The sequence below is a fragment of the Penicillium longicatenatum genome, assembly GCF_028827895.1.
Source record: "Penicillium longicatenatum strain IBT 33135 chromosome Unknown contig_3_segment0_segment0, whole genome shotgun sequence".
Taxonomy (NCBI): Eukaryota; Fungi; Ascomycota; class Eurotiomycetes; order Eurotiales; family Aspergillaceae; genus Penicillium; species Penicillium longicatenatum.
The window spans coordinates 3,061,211-3,078,783 of NW_026643121.1; the positions used below are offsets into that span (position 1 = coordinate 3,061,211).

At 50.1% G+C, this 17,573-nt stretch overlaps 6 protein-coding genes across 6 annotated transcripts; 4 read left to right on the forward strand and 2 right to left on the reverse strand.

Moving 5' to 3' along the window:
- Nucleotides 1–125: 125 nt before the first annotated feature.
- N7484_006496 (putative glycogen debranching enzyme Gdb1) lies at nt 126–4,859 on the forward strand (the record flags this gene model as incomplete). The annotated part of the gene is made up of 3 exons (XM_057116914.1): nt 126–343; nt 405–4,719; nt 4,791–4,859. The coding sequence occupies 3 exons, from the start codon at nt 126–128 to the stop codon at nt 4,857–4,859; spliced, it is 4,602 nt and encodes a 1,533-aa protein (XP_056972797.1).
- Nucleotides 4,860–5,623: 764 nt separating this feature from the next.
- On the forward strand, nt 5,624–8,162 carry N7484_006497 (putative DUF221 domain protein; the record flags this gene model as incomplete). Its single annotated transcript, XM_057116915.1, has 2 exons — nt 5,624–5,956; nt 6,021–8,162. 2 exons carry the CDS (start codon nt 5,624–5,626, stop codon nt 8,160–8,162), a joined length of 2,475 nt encoding a protein of 824 aa, XP_056972798.1.
- A 1,576-nt stretch (nt 8,163–9,738) lies between these two features.
- N7484_006498 (uncharacterized protein) lies at nt 9,739–12,051 on the forward strand (the record flags this gene model as incomplete). The annotated part of the gene is made up of 1 exon (XM_057116916.1): nt 9,739–12,051. One exon carries the CDS (start codon nt 9,739–9,741, stop codon nt 12,049–12,051), a length of 2,313 nt encoding a protein of 770 aa, XP_056972799.1.
- A 354-nt stretch (nt 12,052–12,405) lies between these two features.
- N7484_006499 (glycerol-3-phosphate dehydrogenase family protein) lies at nt 12,406–13,920 on the reverse strand (the record flags this gene model as incomplete). The annotated part of the gene is made up of 4 exons (XM_057116917.1): nt 12,406–12,496; nt 12,567–12,618; nt 12,673–13,796; nt 13,859–13,920. 4 exons carry the CDS (start codon nt 13,918–13,920, stop codon nt 12,406–12,408), a joined length of 1,329 nt encoding a protein of 442 aa, XP_056972800.1.
- A 598-nt stretch (nt 13,921–14,518) lies between these two features.
- N7484_006500 (FAM207/SLX9 family protein) lies at nt 14,519–15,013 on the forward strand (the record flags this gene model as incomplete). The annotated part of the gene is made up of 1 exon (XM_057116918.1): nt 14,519–15,013. The coding sequence occupies one exon, from the start codon at nt 14,519–14,521 to the stop codon at nt 15,011–15,013; it is 495 nt and encodes a 164-aa protein (XP_056972801.1).
- A 447-nt stretch (nt 15,014–15,460) lies between these two features.
- N7484_006501 (FAD-dependent oxidoreductase) lies at nt 15,461–17,014 on the reverse strand (the record flags this gene model as incomplete). Its single annotated transcript, XM_057116919.1, has 2 exons — nt 15,461–16,504; nt 16,565–17,014. 2 exons carry the CDS (start codon nt 17,012–17,014, stop codon nt 15,461–15,463), a joined length of 1,494 nt encoding a protein of 497 aa, XP_056972802.1.
- Nucleotides 17,015–17,573: the final 559 nt, after the last annotated feature.

The window sequence follows — 17,573 nt, forward strand, 5'->3', positions numbered from 1 at the left end:
TAGGCCATTCGCTCTTTAGCAACTCTCAGTTATCACTGAGGTCGGCTATTTGAGCTTCTCCCAGCTCGTTTGGTTGTTATTGACCGAGATTCGGGTTAGTTCGCAAGCGCTGAATCGCGATCACCATGGGTTCCTCATCTCAGGTCTACCTGCTTCCTTTGAAGGATGACGGCTCACCCGATGTGCCCGGTGGGTACATTTACCTGCCACCTCCTACAGAGCAGGGATATGTGCTGCGTTTCATCATTGAAGGCACCAGCTCAATCTGCCGGCAGGGTAGCCTGTGGGTCAACATTCCCGAGGAGGGCAAGGCCTTTGATCGCCAATCGTTTCGCGAGTTTAAGTATGGGCCCTATGCTTCGGGATAGAGTGGTAGACAAGGACCTGTTGCTAATTCAAAGTAGATTGCGACCCAATTTCAATGAGAACATCCAGATCGATATCCTGATCCCTAGCGCTGGTTCCTTTGCATACTATGCCACGTTCACCCCGTTGCCGGATTTCTCTGTTGAAGCTGTGCAAACGCCGGAGCCAATCAAAAGCCCAATTTACTACATAGATGTGTCGCCAAAGCTGACACTGCAAGGAAAGGACTTGCCGCTCAACGCTCTCTCAATCTTTTCGGTGATCTCGAAGTTTCTTGGACAGTACCCCGTCGACTGGGATAGTCATCTTCATGGTATCAGCCAGCGAAATTACAACATGGTTCACTTTACGCCGCTCATGCAGCGTGGAGCCTCCAACTCGCCCTACAGTATTTTTGATCAGGTTTCATTTGACTCGGCTCTGTTCCCCAATGGAGAGACTGATGTCGCATCTCTTGTCTCAAAAATGGAGAAGGAGTATGGTCTTTTGACCTTGACCGATGTCGTTTGGAACCACACTGCACACAACAGCAAATGGTTGGAGGAACACCCAGAGGCAGGCTACAGTGCGGAGACTGCGCCTTGGTTAGAATCCGCGCTAGAGCTGGATACCGCTCTGTTGAAGTTCAGCGATGATCTCGAATCTCTGGGCTTGCCGACTGAGTTCAAGTCCATTGAAGATCTGGTTACTGTGATGAATGCTTTGCGCAAGCAAGTAATCAATGAACTTCGCTTGTGGGAGTTTTATGCTCTTGACGCCAAGTCCAACGCAAAAAAGATCTTGGATGCATGGACCAGTGGACCGGTTGATCCAGCTATTGCCCAGGCCGATTATCTGCAGGGTTTCAAAAGCTTGTCACCAAAGGAGCAATCAGAGATTGTCCGTAATCACGGCATGATGAACTCGAATCAACTTCGCGGAAGATTTGAGCGCGCTGTAGATCCCGCTTTTGGTGCTGCTATCTTGACAGGTTTCCATGGAGAATTCAAGGAAGATCAGTCAGCTCTCCCCGAGGCTGAGGCATCTCTCTCCAAGCTCCTCGACGCTGTGAACCTTCCTCTCTACGAGGAGTACGATGCAGATGTGGCTGACATCATGGATCAATTGTTCAACCGCACTAAGTATCTTCGAATTGATGATCACGGCCCAAAACTTGGCCCTGTCACCAAGGAAAACCCGCTGATAGAGACTTACTTTACTCGACTTCCTCTCAACGATGTCACCAAGAAGCACAACCCGAAGGCCCTTTCTCTGGCCAACAATGGCTGGATTTGGAATGCAGATGCGATGAAAGATAACGCAGGGCCAAACTCCAAAGCCTATCTTCGTCGCGAGGTTATCGTCTGGGGTGACTGTGTCAAGCTCCGATACGGAGAGTCACCAAAGGACAGCCCATTCCTCTGGGATTTTATGACCAAGTATACTCGTCTTATGGCCAAGTACTTCTCAGGCTTCCGAATTGATAACTGTCACTCTACACCGCTTGTAGTCGCAGAATATCTCCTTGATGAAGCACGCCAAGTTCGTCCAAACCTCACTGTTTTTGCAGAACTCTTCACAGGATCTGAGGAAGCAGACTATGTGTTTGTCAAGCGCTTGGGTATCAATGCTCTCATCCGAGAGGCCATGCAGGCCTGGAGCACCGCAGAACTGAGTCGATTGGTTCATCGTCATGGCGGTCGTCCAATTGGTAGTTTTGATGTGGACCTGCCATCCGCCGGTAGTAGCCACGCCATTGCCTCTGCGAAATCTGGAGGTACGAATGAGGAGATCACCCACATTCGACCATCTCCCGTCCAGGCACTGTTCATGGATTGCACTCATGACAATGAAGTCCCTGCTCAGAAGCGTGACGCTCGGGATACTCTTCCGAATGCCGCTCTTGTCGCCATGTGTGCGTCCGCAATTGGAAGTGTGATGGGATACGATGAGGTGTACCCCAAGCTCATTGACCTGGTTCATGAAACACGACTGTACGCCTCACCCTTTTCTAGCAACCAGAAATTGGAAGTTGGCGCTGGAGACGGCATTGGAGGTGTCAAGAAGCTTTTGAATGAGCTCCATACCAAGATGGGCGTCGAGGGTTATGACGAAACCCATATCCACCACGACGGAGAATACATCACTGTTCATCGAGTCCACCCTAAGACCCGAAAGGGAATTTTCCTCATCGCCCACACTGCGTTCCCTGGCAATGATAATGGTGCGATCCTTGCTCCTACTCATATCACCGGTACACAGGCCAAGCACATTGGTTCTTGGGTACTTGAGGTGGATGCAGACGATGCAACAAAGACCAAGGTTCTATCAGATGATCAGTATCTCAAGGGCCTGCCAAGTTCCACAAAGGACATTGAAGGTACAAGCATCGAGGGTGATGGAAATGACGTCACCATCTCCGTACTCCAGACTCTTGTGCCTGGGTCTATCGCGCTTTTCGAGACTTGGATCCCTAGCGCAGAACATGCCAGTGGATTGGATAGTTTCCTCTCTAGCGGAGCAGATGAAGCATTCAGTGAGCTCAGCCTGATCGATCTGAATTTCGTGCTCTATCGCTGTGACGCCGAGGAGAGAGATTCCAGTGATGGTCAAGATGGGGCTTACACTATTCCCAAGCACGGACCTTTGGTTTATGCCGGTCTGCAGGGCTGGTGGAGTGTCCTTGAAGACATCATCAAATACAACCAGCTGGGCCACGCGCTTTGCGATCATCTACGAGAGGGACAATGGGCTCTGGACTACGTCATTGGACGCATGGAAAAGGTAGCCTCCAAGGAGGGTTACGTTGGGCTACACAAACCTGCTGCATGGCTTCGCGAGAAATTCGACGCCGTGCGTGGCCTGCCAAGCTTCCTTCTTCCGCGGTACTTTGCGATCATCATTCAAGTGGCCTACAATGCTGCATGGAAAGCAGGAATCCACCAGTTCAGTGACAATGTGCGCTACGGCCAAGAGTTCGTTCATCAATTGGCGATGGTCAGCGTTCAACAGACTGGTTTCGTAAACTCAGCTTCGTTGTGGCCCACCAAACAAGTTCGCAGTCTTGCGGCTGGTTTGCCCCATTTCGCTGTTGATTGGGCCAGATGCTGGGGTCGTGATGTGTTCATTTCCATTCGTGGTCTTTTCCTCTGCACGGGTCGATTCGATGATGCGAAGGAGCACATAATTGCCTTTGCCAGTGTACTCAAGCATGGAATGATTCCAAACCTACTCAGCAGCGGCAAGTTGCCTCGATACAACTCGCGAGACTCGGTCTGGTTCTTCTTGCAGGCGATCCAGGACTACACGCACATGGCCCCCAATGGCATCAGTCTGCTACAGGAAAAGGTTCCTCGGCGCTTTTTGCCCTATGATGATACATGGTTCCCATTCGATGACCCACGCGCCTATTCCAAGTCTCCTACTGTTCTAGAAGTCATTCAAGAAGTGTTCCAGAGACATGCCCTTGGAATGTCGTTCCGCGAGTACAATGCGGGACCAGACCTTGATGTCCAAATGAAGCCCGAGGGTTTCCAAATTGACGTGAAGGTCGACTGGGAAACCGGCATCGTCTTTGGTGGAAGCCAGGATAACTGCGGCACATGGCAAGACAAGATGGGTGAGAGCACTACCGCTGGAAACAAGGGTTTCCCTGGCACTCCTCGTGATGGTGCCGCCATCGAGATCACTGGTCTTCTTTACAGCGCTTTGGCCTGGGTGTCGCAGTTGAACAAATCCAAGGTTTACCCACACGAGGGTGTGGACATTGGTGACGGAAAATCAATCACGTTCGAAGATTGGGCCGCCAAGATCAAGGACAACTTTGAACGATGCTACTACATTCCTACAGATCCCAAGGAAGATTCTCAGTACGATGTGGATGCCAATATCATCAACCGCCGTGGTATCTACAAAGACTTGTACAAGTCTGGCAAGCCTTTCGAGGACTACCAGCTTCGATCCAACTTCCCAATTGCAATGACCGTTGCCCCAGCCTTGTTCACCCCCGAAAAGGCTTTGACTGCTCTTGCGATTGCCGATTCTGCTGTGTGTGGCCCCATCGGAATGGCCACTTTGGACCCGTCCGACCTGAACTATCGTCCCAATTACAACAACTCCGAGGACTCTACCGACTTTGCCACCTCTAAGGGTCGCAACTATCACCAGGGACCCGAATGGGTTTGGCAGCGTGGTTACTTCCTTCGTGCTTTGCTCTCTTTCGATTTGCTTCGTCGCAAAACACCCGAGGAGCGGATCGAGTCTTTCCAGCAGGTCACCCGACGACTTGATGGATGCAAGAAGGCGTTGCGTGAGAGTCCCTGGAGAGGACTTACAGAGCTCACTAACAAGAATGGAGAGTATTGTGCGGACTCGGTAGGTCTATTGATCCCAAATTCCTAACCTTCTATTGCTGTTGACTGATGCTAACATCTTGGATTATTTAGTCTCCCACACAGGCCTGGTCTGCTGGTTGTCTCCTTGATCTCTACTACGATGCGGCCAAGCTGACTTGATTTTTGTCTGCTGATAGAGTACTTAGCATATGACAGCGTTTCATTTTGTTCATTCCATGCATAACATATTTTCCTTTCGGCTACAGTATCATCCTACCTCATTTGAAATGAATTTCAAATCATAATCATTCTTATTAGTATTAAAGACATATCGAGAGATTCAAGAACGTTTGAGGCTTGGAGGGTGTTGAGCTTTAACCGGTGCATATAGTTTGAAATGTCGTTGATATGGTTGCAGGCAATACTGTAGGAGGGGAGTGTTCGGTTCCGGGACGTTGATATCGATGGTGGCCCGATAGTGGCCCGATCTTATCAAAGATCGAGCATCATCCTCCAGGGCGAGAGATCAGCACGCTATGGTCGCTCGGTGAAGTTGCCAAGATCAGTGTGCATAGGAAGTACTATAGACTAAGCTGTATCAAGCTATATCTGATCTCACTTAATTAAAGTGCAGTTCTCTTCGTTTGCCAGCATGAATCTCGCTGCATGCATTAATGCTGAGTCAGCACCGCAACAGTCGTCATTGCACAAAAACAAGGGAAGCTAGCTCCTTTTTACCTTCCCTTCTTTGAACCCCCAGCTTTGGACGTGCTTGGCTTGTCCTCCCTTGTCTTAGTGAAAAGACTTTTGAGTCTATACACAACTTCGCCCTTGAACCCCTTGCGCCACATGTTCTGATGGATTAACACCTTGAGCATTCCTCGGACGACGATTCCATCCCTCCCCACACTATCGAGGCGCAAGGCGTCATTTGATCAAACAACATGTCTTTGACGGCATCCGCGGCCACAGCAGTGTGGACCGTACTTGCCGACGGCCCGGAGAACGGAGGCGAACACCGATGGGAAGATCAGACTAAACAGCAACGAGATTTATACACGCAATTCGTGATCAGTTTCGCCTTCGGCCTAGGGGCTTTCTTGTCATTTTGTATTTTGCGACCGAAATGGACCGAACTCTATGCTGCGCGAAGGAAACAGCGATCCTCTGCTTCGCGATTACCGGAATTGCCGGATAGCTTCTTCGGATGGATTCCTGTGTTACATCGTATTACCGACGAGGAGGTTTTGCAGTCGGCTGGTTTGGATGCATATGTGGTCAGTTTTAGATACATTGAATGGTGGATGAAGTACTTTGCTAAATATTTGGTCTTCTTGATAGTTGCTATCCTTCTTTAAGTATGCGACTCGACTCCTACTTTACGTGTTCGTCTTTGCCGTGGGTATTATCCTGCCGGTTCACTACAAATATACTGGCCGATATGGGTTCCCCGGCTGGGATGACGATGATAAGGATGTAGTTCCAGACCCTGCCTACTTGTGGATTTATGTCGTATTTCCATATGTATTCAGCGGTTTGGCTATCTACCTGCTCCTCCAAGAAACAAACCAGATTATACACACCCGACAAACCTATCTTGGAAACCAAACAAGTACAACAGACCGTACGGTTCGTCTTTCGGGAATACCACCTGAATTGAAAACCGAAGAAGATATCAAATGTTTCGTGGAGGGGATACACGTCGGCAAGGTCGAGAGTGTTACTCTTTGTCGCAAATGGAAGGAACTGGACTCATTGATTGATGAGCGAATGCGTATTCTTCGGGGATTGGAAAGCGCATGGACGAAACATATTGGATACAAGCGTCCACGAAATGATGGGAACACCCTGCCCCTGACCCGCCAACCGCCTGTCGTCTCGAATCGGCCTCTAGATGACGATGAAGAACGGGCCCAGCTGCTGTTAGAGGGCGAACGTTCCCATGTCTCTGGATACGCCAACGAACGACCTCGAGTCCGCGTTTGGTACGGTCCGCTTAAGATGCGATTTCGATCGATTGATGCGATTGACTACTACGAAGAGAAGTTGCGCAAGATCGACGAACAGATTCATAGTGCCCGAGAGAAGGAGTACCCTCCCACCGAGATTGCCTTTGTGACTATGCAATCTATCGCCGCCTCTCAGATGCTTGTTCAAGCTATTCTCGACCCTCATCCCTTGCAAATGTTTGCTCGACTTGCCCCAGCCCCGGCTGATATCATATGGAAGAACACCTACGTCTCGCGTTTCCGACGGATGACACAGTCGTGGCTTATCACGCTTGTAATTGGTTTCCTTACTATATTCTGGTCTGTTCTTTTGCTACCAGTTGCGACTTTGCTAGACCTGCAGACGTTGCATAAGATTGTGCCCTCGCTCGCAGAGCTTCTCTCCGAACACCCCATCGTGAAGTCTTTGGTTCAGACAGGTCTGCCTACTTTGGCATTCTCTCTGTTAACCGTGGCAGTCCCGTATCTCTACGAATGGCTCTCCAATAAGCAAGGAATGATGTCTCGTGGAGATGTTGAATTGTCTATCATCTCGAAGAATTTCTTCTTTTCTTTCTTCAACCTGTTCCTCCTCTTCACCGTCTTTGGAACAGCCAGTGGTTTCTATGGTCTCTGGGAACACCTCCGTGATGCCTTCAAGGATGCCCAAACCGTTGCATTGGCATTGGCCAGCTCGTTGGAGGGTCTCTCTCCGTTCTATATCAATCTTTTGATCCTTCAAAGTCTGGGTCTTTTCCCCTTCCGACTTCTTGAGTTTGGCAGCGTCGCCCTGTACCCCTTACGTTTCCTCGGGGCACGGACACCCCGGGAATATGCGGAATTGTCTACGCCCCCAGAATTCAGCTATGGCTTCACCATCCCGCAGACCATACTAGTTTTCATCATCTGTATCGTGTACAGCGTGTTCCCCAGTTCCTGGCTCATTTGCTGCTTCGGGCTAGTGTATTTCACCATCGGCAAATTTATCTACAAGTACCAGTTGCTTTACGCGATGGATCACCAGCAGCACTCCACTGGCCGGGTTTGGCCCATGATTTGTAACCGAGTATACGTCGGTTTAATCGTGTTTCAGCTGGCCATGATCGGTGTGTTGGCCTTGCGCCAGAGTATCACTCGTCCACTGCTTTTGGTCCCTCTTTTGGGCTTCACCATGTGGTTCAGCTACTGGTTTTCGCGGACCTATGAACCCTTGATGAAGTTCATCGCTCTCAAGAGCATTAACCGGGATCAACCCGGTGGCGGGGAAGTCTCCCCTTCTCCTTCAGCCACAACATTTTCGCCACCCTCTGGTCTGGAGCGCGACGCACTGCCTATTCAGATAGGCAGCCGAGAACTGGAACATCGGTTGAAGAAGTATGTCCACCCGAACTTGATCGTACCGCTGCATGACGCGTGGATCCCGGGCCGCAACCCTCAAGGCAACGGTGCATCTTTGCATGAGTCCCAAGACTCGTTGAATCATCTTTCCGTTTAGATGCTTCACTAATACCCCCTCCCTATTTATCGCATGACCCCCTGTTTCCTGATGTTTTTGTTTTACGATGTTATACGACCGTGATACCTCGATCGCATTCCCACCTTGTTGATAATCTCTCGCTCACATCACAATACCCGAATTTATCCGCGCTGTTTATAATCATTTTCCTGTACTGGGACCTTCTGTCTGTTAATGACTGCATAGTAGGCTGTCATGTTTTTTTAGGGTTGTCTTTCATTTTTCATCAAATGGAAATGTGTATAGTAGCGAGGACTGGTATTTCGGACTTGTACCCAATTCTAGATCGTTCCCGTATTTCTATTTCCATGTGGACATCTCATGTGAACGTCAAGTTTAACCGACATTCCACTTGTTTCAAAGTGCGGGCCGAACGTGGCAATTCAAGTATTACAATGACAAGGCTAGAGTAGTTAGAATTGTGTCGTGTGTGTGATCCCCTGATCGGATATTCTACGAGGATCTAGGGATAGAGGAATAGCACCAAGAACCTCAACCATGAACCCGCGAAATAATGTAGTAGATTCCAGCTATCTAAATTGCAACCATGATCCGGAAAAGATGCAATGATTGCTTGGAAGCCCTAGAGCGTGCATAGCTGGAATGAACGTTGTTCTGGAATCCCCCAAGGGGCCCACATGGCAATGAGATCGCACATTCCACGGCCTTGCGGTAAGCATCACAACAATGCTGCCCCGTGCCTCGCCCTCGACTCATGAGACAGACTTCACAACATCCACGTACACCGTACATGAAGTTTGAATTAAGTGTGATCAATCCTGTCAATAAACCAGAAGTTTGACTTGACGAGTCCACATCGAAGTGGAGTCACTCTGCATCCGGAAACGTCACATTCTTGACTTCTCATACCACGGAATGCACATGAACCACTTTCCAATGCAAGTACAGAACTTCTTCACTTTTACTGCCCCGCTTACTATCGAGCCAAACAAGTTTCTGTTGCCTTTTCCATTCCACCGCAAGGCCCGCTGTTTCTAGCGCTCGGGGCCCAAGGCCGGGGCGGAAACCCGTACGTCGTCCGTGGAGGCGTTAGAACTCAATGATTTGACGGGGTCCACCGTTCATCGTGGCTGATGTCTCACGCGATGCGTTGACGTGAAGAACATTGGCAAATGAGAGTTTACGATGTTTCTCGTCTGATGTGTATATTATCCTTTTCATGCAATAACAAAACCCTTGCCTCCTTCAATCTCCCGTTTTTACTTCTATCAGATTCCTACCGCTTTCAGACTTCTTTAATACAACCTTGTGCATATTTTGTTCCCTCCGAGTTCTGTGGAACTACTACCATCGTGGTAGATCTGACCTGGATTCTACTGGTTCGTTCACAGTGAAGGTTAATTCCGATCGTCCCGCACTCTATATTGTCTAAACTATTCCCGGTCGATCCCACGTTGCCATTTGCAGATCTGCTTTTAGACACCCGGCTTGGTCCCGGGTTGGCGGTTCAATGTTTCTTTCTTCGATTTTACATCCTTACCAATCGATCAGTGGAAGTCCATGTCGATACCCTTGGTCAATTAGTAGTGACGGAATGCCGGCCTTGAGGTCGCGGAGCAAGCGCTTTGCAAAGCAGACGCCAAAAGAGCATTGTTCCTCAGGCCACTTGACAGTCGCCAATCCAGAGTCATCCAGTGAGCCCGAAGGAATCATTGAACTGGTGCAACATGACTATGCAAAGGTTGCCGGTTCTTCCTCTGCTGCTAATACCACGCCTGCGGAAATTCTACTGCAAATATACTCCCTGTTGACACCACGGGACTTCGACAATGCGCGACGAACTTGTTCCCAATGGATGAGAGTCAGCTTGAACAAAGAGTTGCTAGGGACTATGTTAAAACGAGCTGGTTGGTGGGATGCATGGCAACAAGATAGTACGACGCAACGGATCCACCGCAGTCCCTCCACTTACGAGAGCGAAGTTTGGAGGATGAGCAAGCGCTTTGCGACAGAGTGCTTACTATCAGGGCAAAAGGCAACATTGGAAAAACCGGGTTTTGTGGCAACGGGATCTGTCGATTTCTCTCAGCTTGCGACAAGCCTGCCGAGCACAAAGACTCGTGGAGCTACAGCGTTCCAGGACCAAAACACACATAGTACCTCGACATTCAGTGTCAGCAGCTGTGGCAGTTATCTCTTGGCTACAGCTGGCTGCGTGGTATATGTCTTTCATCTTGTCGATAGGAAATCCAGATCTATGCCTTCAGCAGGACTGGCAGATTCCTACGTGGTACCTATCACCAGCATTTCATGTCCATATGAAGTTCTCTCGGCCACAATTGATACAAGTACGTCCCCATTTGTGATCGCCGCATTGTTGCGTAATCGAGCCGGTATGGTGTGTGACTTGGATGTATCAAATATCACTCACGATAGGGCATCTACTGCTGGCTCAGTGGACGAGGCATCAGAATATTTATCATCCAAGCCATCCAAACACAATCTATACTCGATGCCAACAACCACTCATTCAACCCCGCATTTCTTCTACGCCGTTTGCTCGGAAGATCACCCGCCAAGAACAATAGCCCTATGTCCAGGCCGTCGATGCATAGCATTTGGCTGCGCAGGAGGCATCGAAATCCATTGGGTAGACGAAAACCAAACTAACCAACGCCGCCATTTTCCCATGTCCCAACCATCCGAAATCCTCCATTTCCTCCCAAACTCGCCCAAAATCCCAACAGAAATGCGCCTCATATCCTCACTAGCAGGACCAGGCGTTCACGAGTGCGCATGCCGACAATCTCCCTTCCCAGACCACACCAAAAAATGTCAATTCAATTTCCTTGATCCAAGATCACGCAATCCACCCAACAATGCATCCCTCAGCCTCGTCCGTGCAACGCATTGTCACCATTACCGCGCCATGCCTATTAACGACGGTTACCACATTATCTTCATAGAGCCACGCACCGGCCTCCTATGCATCGGATCCGACGCTCCAATCGGCGGCCCAACAAGTTTAACCCGTGCTTTTGTCTGCGTCCCGCCCAATCACAGGAAAATGACCAGCCAATCTGCAACCCGGGTCCCGACTGCTTTCGCCGTAGCATCGGATCTACGCTGGGGTCTACGCGTCATAGCTGCATACCAAGACCGTATAATCCTTTACTCGATCCCGCTCGACGTCCTCAATATTGTCCGCAGAGAACGTGAACGCCAGTCAGACGGTGTCATGGGAGATGATCCAGCACGGGACAGGGGAGATTCCGAAGAATTCCGTCGCCGTGAGAATCTGATCCAAAACAATAACGGGGATTGGGAGTTCCTTCTGAGCACACGATACAAACCGGCTTCAATGATTTGGCCATTTAAAGTCTACGGCAAAGAAATCGGTCACATGGATAATATAGTCGAGCTCGCTCTCCAATCTTCAAATGGAGGTGCTCGTATCTGGGCTTTCGGTTCATCTGGTTGTGCTCGGATATTTGATATCGATACGTGCACGCCAACGGAGTCGCAAACTAAGGCTCTATCTCAAAATTCATCTACACCCCCGATGAAACTAGTCACTCTTGGCTCAGATGGGAGTATCGTCTCTGCTACTATATCCGAGCAGGAACTCAATTCCGTACCGGCATCTGTGGCCGGGATTCAACCCAACACGGGCTCCCGGAAGCGCAAAGCGTCGGCGTTGAGAGACGATTTTGTGGGGCGGTATGGGATCAGTCGATATGTGTCTTGTAGGACAATAGACGGCCTTCAGCCTGTTAATGCGCTACGGATTCAGGAGGAGGATTCATCCGTACGGAGGCCATCGTTTGCGGCTTGTATTGTTGATTTTAAGATTCCTGAGCTTGGGATGAGAGAAGGGGGATGGAATAGTACACCGGGTCGATCTTGACACATGCTTTATCTGGTATGGAGTACAGGATATCTTTCCCACATTTATGACGTTTGTGTTGCATCTTGGGTGGAGTTGCTTTGTATATACTACGGGTATGCTTTTTGGACATACTACAATATACCATTTTAGCGGATGGACTTTCAATTCGTGCCCAATAAGACTAATCGAACCCGAGCCAATAGAGATGGCTGGAGGTAAGGAAAAGGTTTACATCATCCGTGGATACAGTGGCGAGATAGATTTTGACCGGGAGGTTATCGTAAAGTCTATTGCAAATCAATTCGTATAGATGCGTAAGTACAATCGTGAATCCTTTATCTACAAGCCATGCCAAACCCTATTTTTCCCCACTCAAAGTCGGGCAGCAAACCGAGCGCCTTCGCTATCGCCATTCTCGCCAGGAGTCTCAGAAGAAGAATTCGAAGTACGCGGCACTGGAGGGCTAAAAATGGACCAAATTCCCGCAATTAACGACACACACTTGACAAAAAGAGGCCGAAAAGAGGATTTACCGCTCGATATACGCAGGGATATCTGCAACCTTCATGCTACCCTCAAGAATGCCTGTGAATTGTTGTTAGTAGATGTATAAATCACATAAGTAGGATAATGACTTACGGAAGACGGCGGTGAAAAGAGGGAACTTGTCCTCCATGCCCTTCTTCTTCAGGAACTTGTTGACCTCCATGGCGGTCAAGGTACCCTGAAGACTTTGGCCGTTAAGCTCTGTCTTCTCAACCTCCTCGATCGACTGGTTGCGCTCGACGCTAAGCTTGGCACAACGGTAGTTGCGGCCGCTGCTGGAACTGGTAATAAGATCGGCCACACCGGCACTCTCCTCGGTGAAGGTGCGCTGGTCAATGGTGGCACCGAAGAACAAATCACCGAAAAGAACCATCTCCTTCAATCCAACACGCATCACAGCGGACTTGGCGTTGTCACCCCAGCCCATACCGATAACCCAACCGGCAGCAATAGCGACAATGTTCTTCAAGGCACCGCTGATAGACACACCGGCGACGTCATTCACGACGCGCACGTGGAAGTATGAGCGGTGGAAGAGGGACTTGAGAACAGAGTGGTCGATGGGAGGGTAGTCCGAAGGCAGTGCCTGCAACTTGACGTCGGACAGATTACCCGACACATCCTTGTGCTCAAACTCGACCAGGTTTACTTGGGAGCCCGAGGGCGAAAGTTGTGGGGTGGGAGCCTTGGAGTCCATGTGTGGAGGGTCATAGGCAACAGTGGTCTCGGACCACTTCTCCTGGGCGACCTCGTTGGCGATATTGGCACCAGAAAGGGCACCACAGTAGATGCCGAGGGACTTGCCAATGGTCTCTGAGAAGAGGTGGACACCATCTTCTGTGACATCGACACCCTTAATGCAGGAAATACCACGAGCGTAAGGCAGAATCTTGCCTTGGATTTGCTGGCAAGTCTTGTGGATGAACTGGTGGGGGAGGTTGAAAACGAGGATGGTGCTGTCCTTGACGGCATCCTCAAGAGAGGGGTTTGCGTGGAGGTTGGCCGGCAACTGAATTCCTGCAAGGTACTTCACGTTCTCATGGGTGCGGTTAATCACCTCAGTAAGTTTTTGGGGCCCCGGGTTGGCGGGGTCATAGTGTCGCGAGTCCTTTGCAATCTCAACGTTCTCTTCGAACACCCACATCTCAACCTTCTCCTCGAAGACATCCGGATTACTAGCGGCATTTTCGGCGACAATCTTAGCGATGGCGGTACCCCTACCGATAAGAAAGAAAGAATTAGTATATTGATGCTGTAGGAGCGGTCAAGGGACAATTACCAGTTACCGGAGCCTACCACGGTCACCTTGTGTTTGCGCTGATAAGGAGTGAGAGAACCCATGTTGGAAAAAGAAGCCGATGAATATGATCTGCACGGAGAAGAGCCGGGAGGCGCTGGCTTATAAAAGGATGCAGGGCTACAGGACGGGGGCGACCGGGGAGGCTTGATAGGACCCAAGAGCCGAGTGGGTGGAGGCGACCGAGGCAAGGCCGTGGTACGCAGGCCAGGAAAGCAGATCCGATAACAACGGGTTGGGGAGGGCATCCAGAACAGGCTGACCGAGACCCAATTAGATCAGGTTAGACCGGGTATTCGTTCAAGTAGAGAACTTCTGATGTCACAGCTCCAGAGAACTCTTGTGAGGGTTTACCCGAAAGGTGGAGCGAAGATTCGGAGACGCTGCGAGACCTGCCACGACGGTCACGTCACAGCGAGCGCATTTTCGTCTGTTCCTGTGGTTTCGGTGTGATTTAGTCAACAAGTGGACCTGGAATTCAAAGACGAGATGTGTCGTTGGTTGGTTTTCACAGGGACAAGGGGCGCGGGCGGTCAGAGTGGGGCGGCGGAAAACGAAAAAATCGGTGCCGATCTCACATGCGGGACAAAGTTGTCTGCTCCACGTCACAAACCGGATCTTTCTCGTCCCTTCACACACGCAATGGCGAAGACGAAGACACCCGGAAGGACCGCCCCGAGGCCGACTCCTTTTGGAGATGATTTCCGAACGAGCAAGAAGGACAAGCGTCAGATTAAGCACGCGGGGTTGATGTCCAAAATCGCCAAAAATGCGACCAAGACCCCGAAGAAGCGTCGTGCCTCGAAGAAATTGGTTGCCAACCTCGAATCCCTAGCAGATGCCTTGCCCGACGCTGCGGACGAGTCTCACGATGCCGCAAGCCAGGTCAACGTGATCAAACAGAACACCCTACGTCACAAGCCTGGCGCCCTGAAGCGCAGGGAAAAGATCGAGAAAGTGGAACGGGATCGATTCGCGAAGAACATGGCCCAGATGTCTGGTCTGCAGGCCACAGCACCAAGTGGTGCCGGTGAGAACAACGGAGCCGCCGACTCCACGGCCAGTCGGTTCGCTGCGTTGCGAAACTTCATCTCTTCGACGATGGAGCAACAACCGGTTTTCCAGACGAACAAATGAGAGGGAATTACAACATCAGAATCCACAACCGACCCCTCCAAATCCTCCATACGACTCGACGATACCCACTGCTCATACTAGATACGAGTCCCAACCCGGAGCGACACCATGGCTTGGCCCTTCGACCATGCACGTGCCTTAATAAACAATCTTGCAGCCAGAATTTCTTTTCTCCTGCATCAATGATACCACGCCAACAAGATCTACATATCTTGGCTGATCCTGGATCTCAAAGACTTCAATGCCTGATGAACTTGCTCTCAGGCACTCGGGGAACTCTTGACTGAGGAATACTCTGAAACATAGTCTGCCAATCAAAAGAACTTCATACAAACATTCATATACATCAACGTGGTAATTAAAACCAATTTCAGTAGACAGGACACGCAACTTCACAATGTCACATTGATTGATCAATATCAACCATTTCACCCGAAAATGATTCAGCTAAAATCCCAACGGCCGTTCCCGAGGTTCTTCACTGACTGGAGAGCTACTGTGCCTCTCAATCATACACAAGCCCGCATCGTCCCAGTACTCGCTACCCACTCCTTTGCGAGCTATAAACAGCCCACTGGGATCCCATTTCTGCTTAATACTGTACAAACGGGAATAGTTGTCGCCCCAGAATGATTTCTGGAACCCTGGCTCATATGCATTCGCCTCGTTCAGATAGGCCCCCATATGGTCTTCTCCCTCGACAGACCGCAGAATGGGAATCTGTACTGCGGTCATATTCCTGATAATGACTGTCTGCTCCGCCAGAGTCGCAGTGGCATCCCAGCTTCTGCCAAAAAGTAAGTGCGTCACTGTTTTTCTCCACGCCGGGTTCACAGCACTGTCGATTTTCTCGCCGTTGGCCGCAACAGCCCCGCCAGCGACAACGTGGCCCACGATCGTTGAACCTGGGGCCCATCCAATACTCTTCCAGGCGCTTGTCAGTCGAGCTGGGCCATCTTTAGACAGCAGAAGGTCCTTTGAATAAAGGCGGGATGCGAGCATAGAGATGCCTCCTGTGCTGTCATGAGGTGGGCCATCCAAGAGAACGCCAAATACCGTGGACTTGATGCTTGGCAAAGGAATTGCCACCTTCTCAGTTGTCACGCCTACTATTTTCTGCAATTCCGAAAGGAGTGGCAGATAAAGCTGGTGAATTTCGGTGGCGTTGGTCTTCTCTGGAAACATGAGGAGAGAGTACATAGTGGAGACACTCGTATTTGGACTCAATGGCAGATTGGGCAAGGTGAAGTAGTAGCCTGAGCCTCCGGCAGCGTTTAGAAAGGGGAGGGCGGCATGCCATTTCTCCCAAGCATCCCAGAATTGGGGATTGTTAGCGGGAGCTGTCACGTTCAGATTATAGACGACCACCGGCACATCGGGGAAGGTCCTAATTGTAGCTCTGGTGACCACGCCAAAGGTACCGCCGCCGCCGCCACGCAAGGCCCAGAAGAGATCGGTATTCTGATACATGTTGGCAGTCACCAGGCTTCCCTGGAATTGATATCAGCTCATCTCTTGGCTGACCTGTCTGCAATTTTTAATGACACTCACGTTCGCGACCACCAATTCAAATTCCAACGCGTTGTCTGAGGCCAATCCTTTCCAGGCCCCAAAAGGTGAGTGTCCTCCTCCCTGAATATATCCGCCAGCTGCACCGACACTATGGCTTGATCCGGCGATTACCGTGCGGTTGTGGCGCCCAACTGCAGCATATAGCTCGGGCAATTGTACTCCAGCCGCGAGATGGACCGCTGAGCCTTCGTTCTTGTTCTTTGGTGCTCCACTTGGGACAAAGTTATCCACCAATTCGATATGTTTCATGTCATGTGTGAGGATCTGTAAAGATTCTGGGGCTGTCGAACGCCCAAGGAAATCATGGCCAGTATTCTTTATGGCGAGTCGCAAGTTATGGTCTCGAGCAAACCGAACGGCCTGTTGAATATCAGAAGTACTATTTACCTTGGCCGAATACAAAGAGATACGTCCTTGTCCACATGTCATGTTGGCTGTCTCAATATAACATGATTGACTATGCTGCGGCCAAGCCTCCCAATTTTCCCATTGAACAGCTCCTGGCTGGGACGATCGCCAGACAGAGTCTGTCCAAAGATCTCTGACATTCTGACATGCTGCTGCGTCAAATTCTTCGGGAAAACAAACAGATGCCGCCGGTCGTACTGCGACCAGCTTATTGCCCAAGGCGTCGTTCAAGGCCGACCATTGCTGCTGTGAGGGCCAGCAACTATCATGAGGACGGCATCGGCAATAAGTGGACGGCTGTGCCCCGACGCTCACTGACAACAAAAGAGAAACTAGTAATATCTTCATCGTGATCAATATGATCGAAACTATAATCCCACCAGAGGTGGGCTCATCAGCAGCATATTTATATGTATCCCGGAATTTCCGGGGCAGTGCAATGCCAACAATCTAGGAATTTTGAAAATACTGTACGATTGGCCGATCTTGGAAGGTCGTCTATAGCTATACAAGGCACCAAATGGTCTGATGCTTTCGGCGTTGCCTAAGCGCAGAGCCTTACCCTCGTATTTGTAAGAAT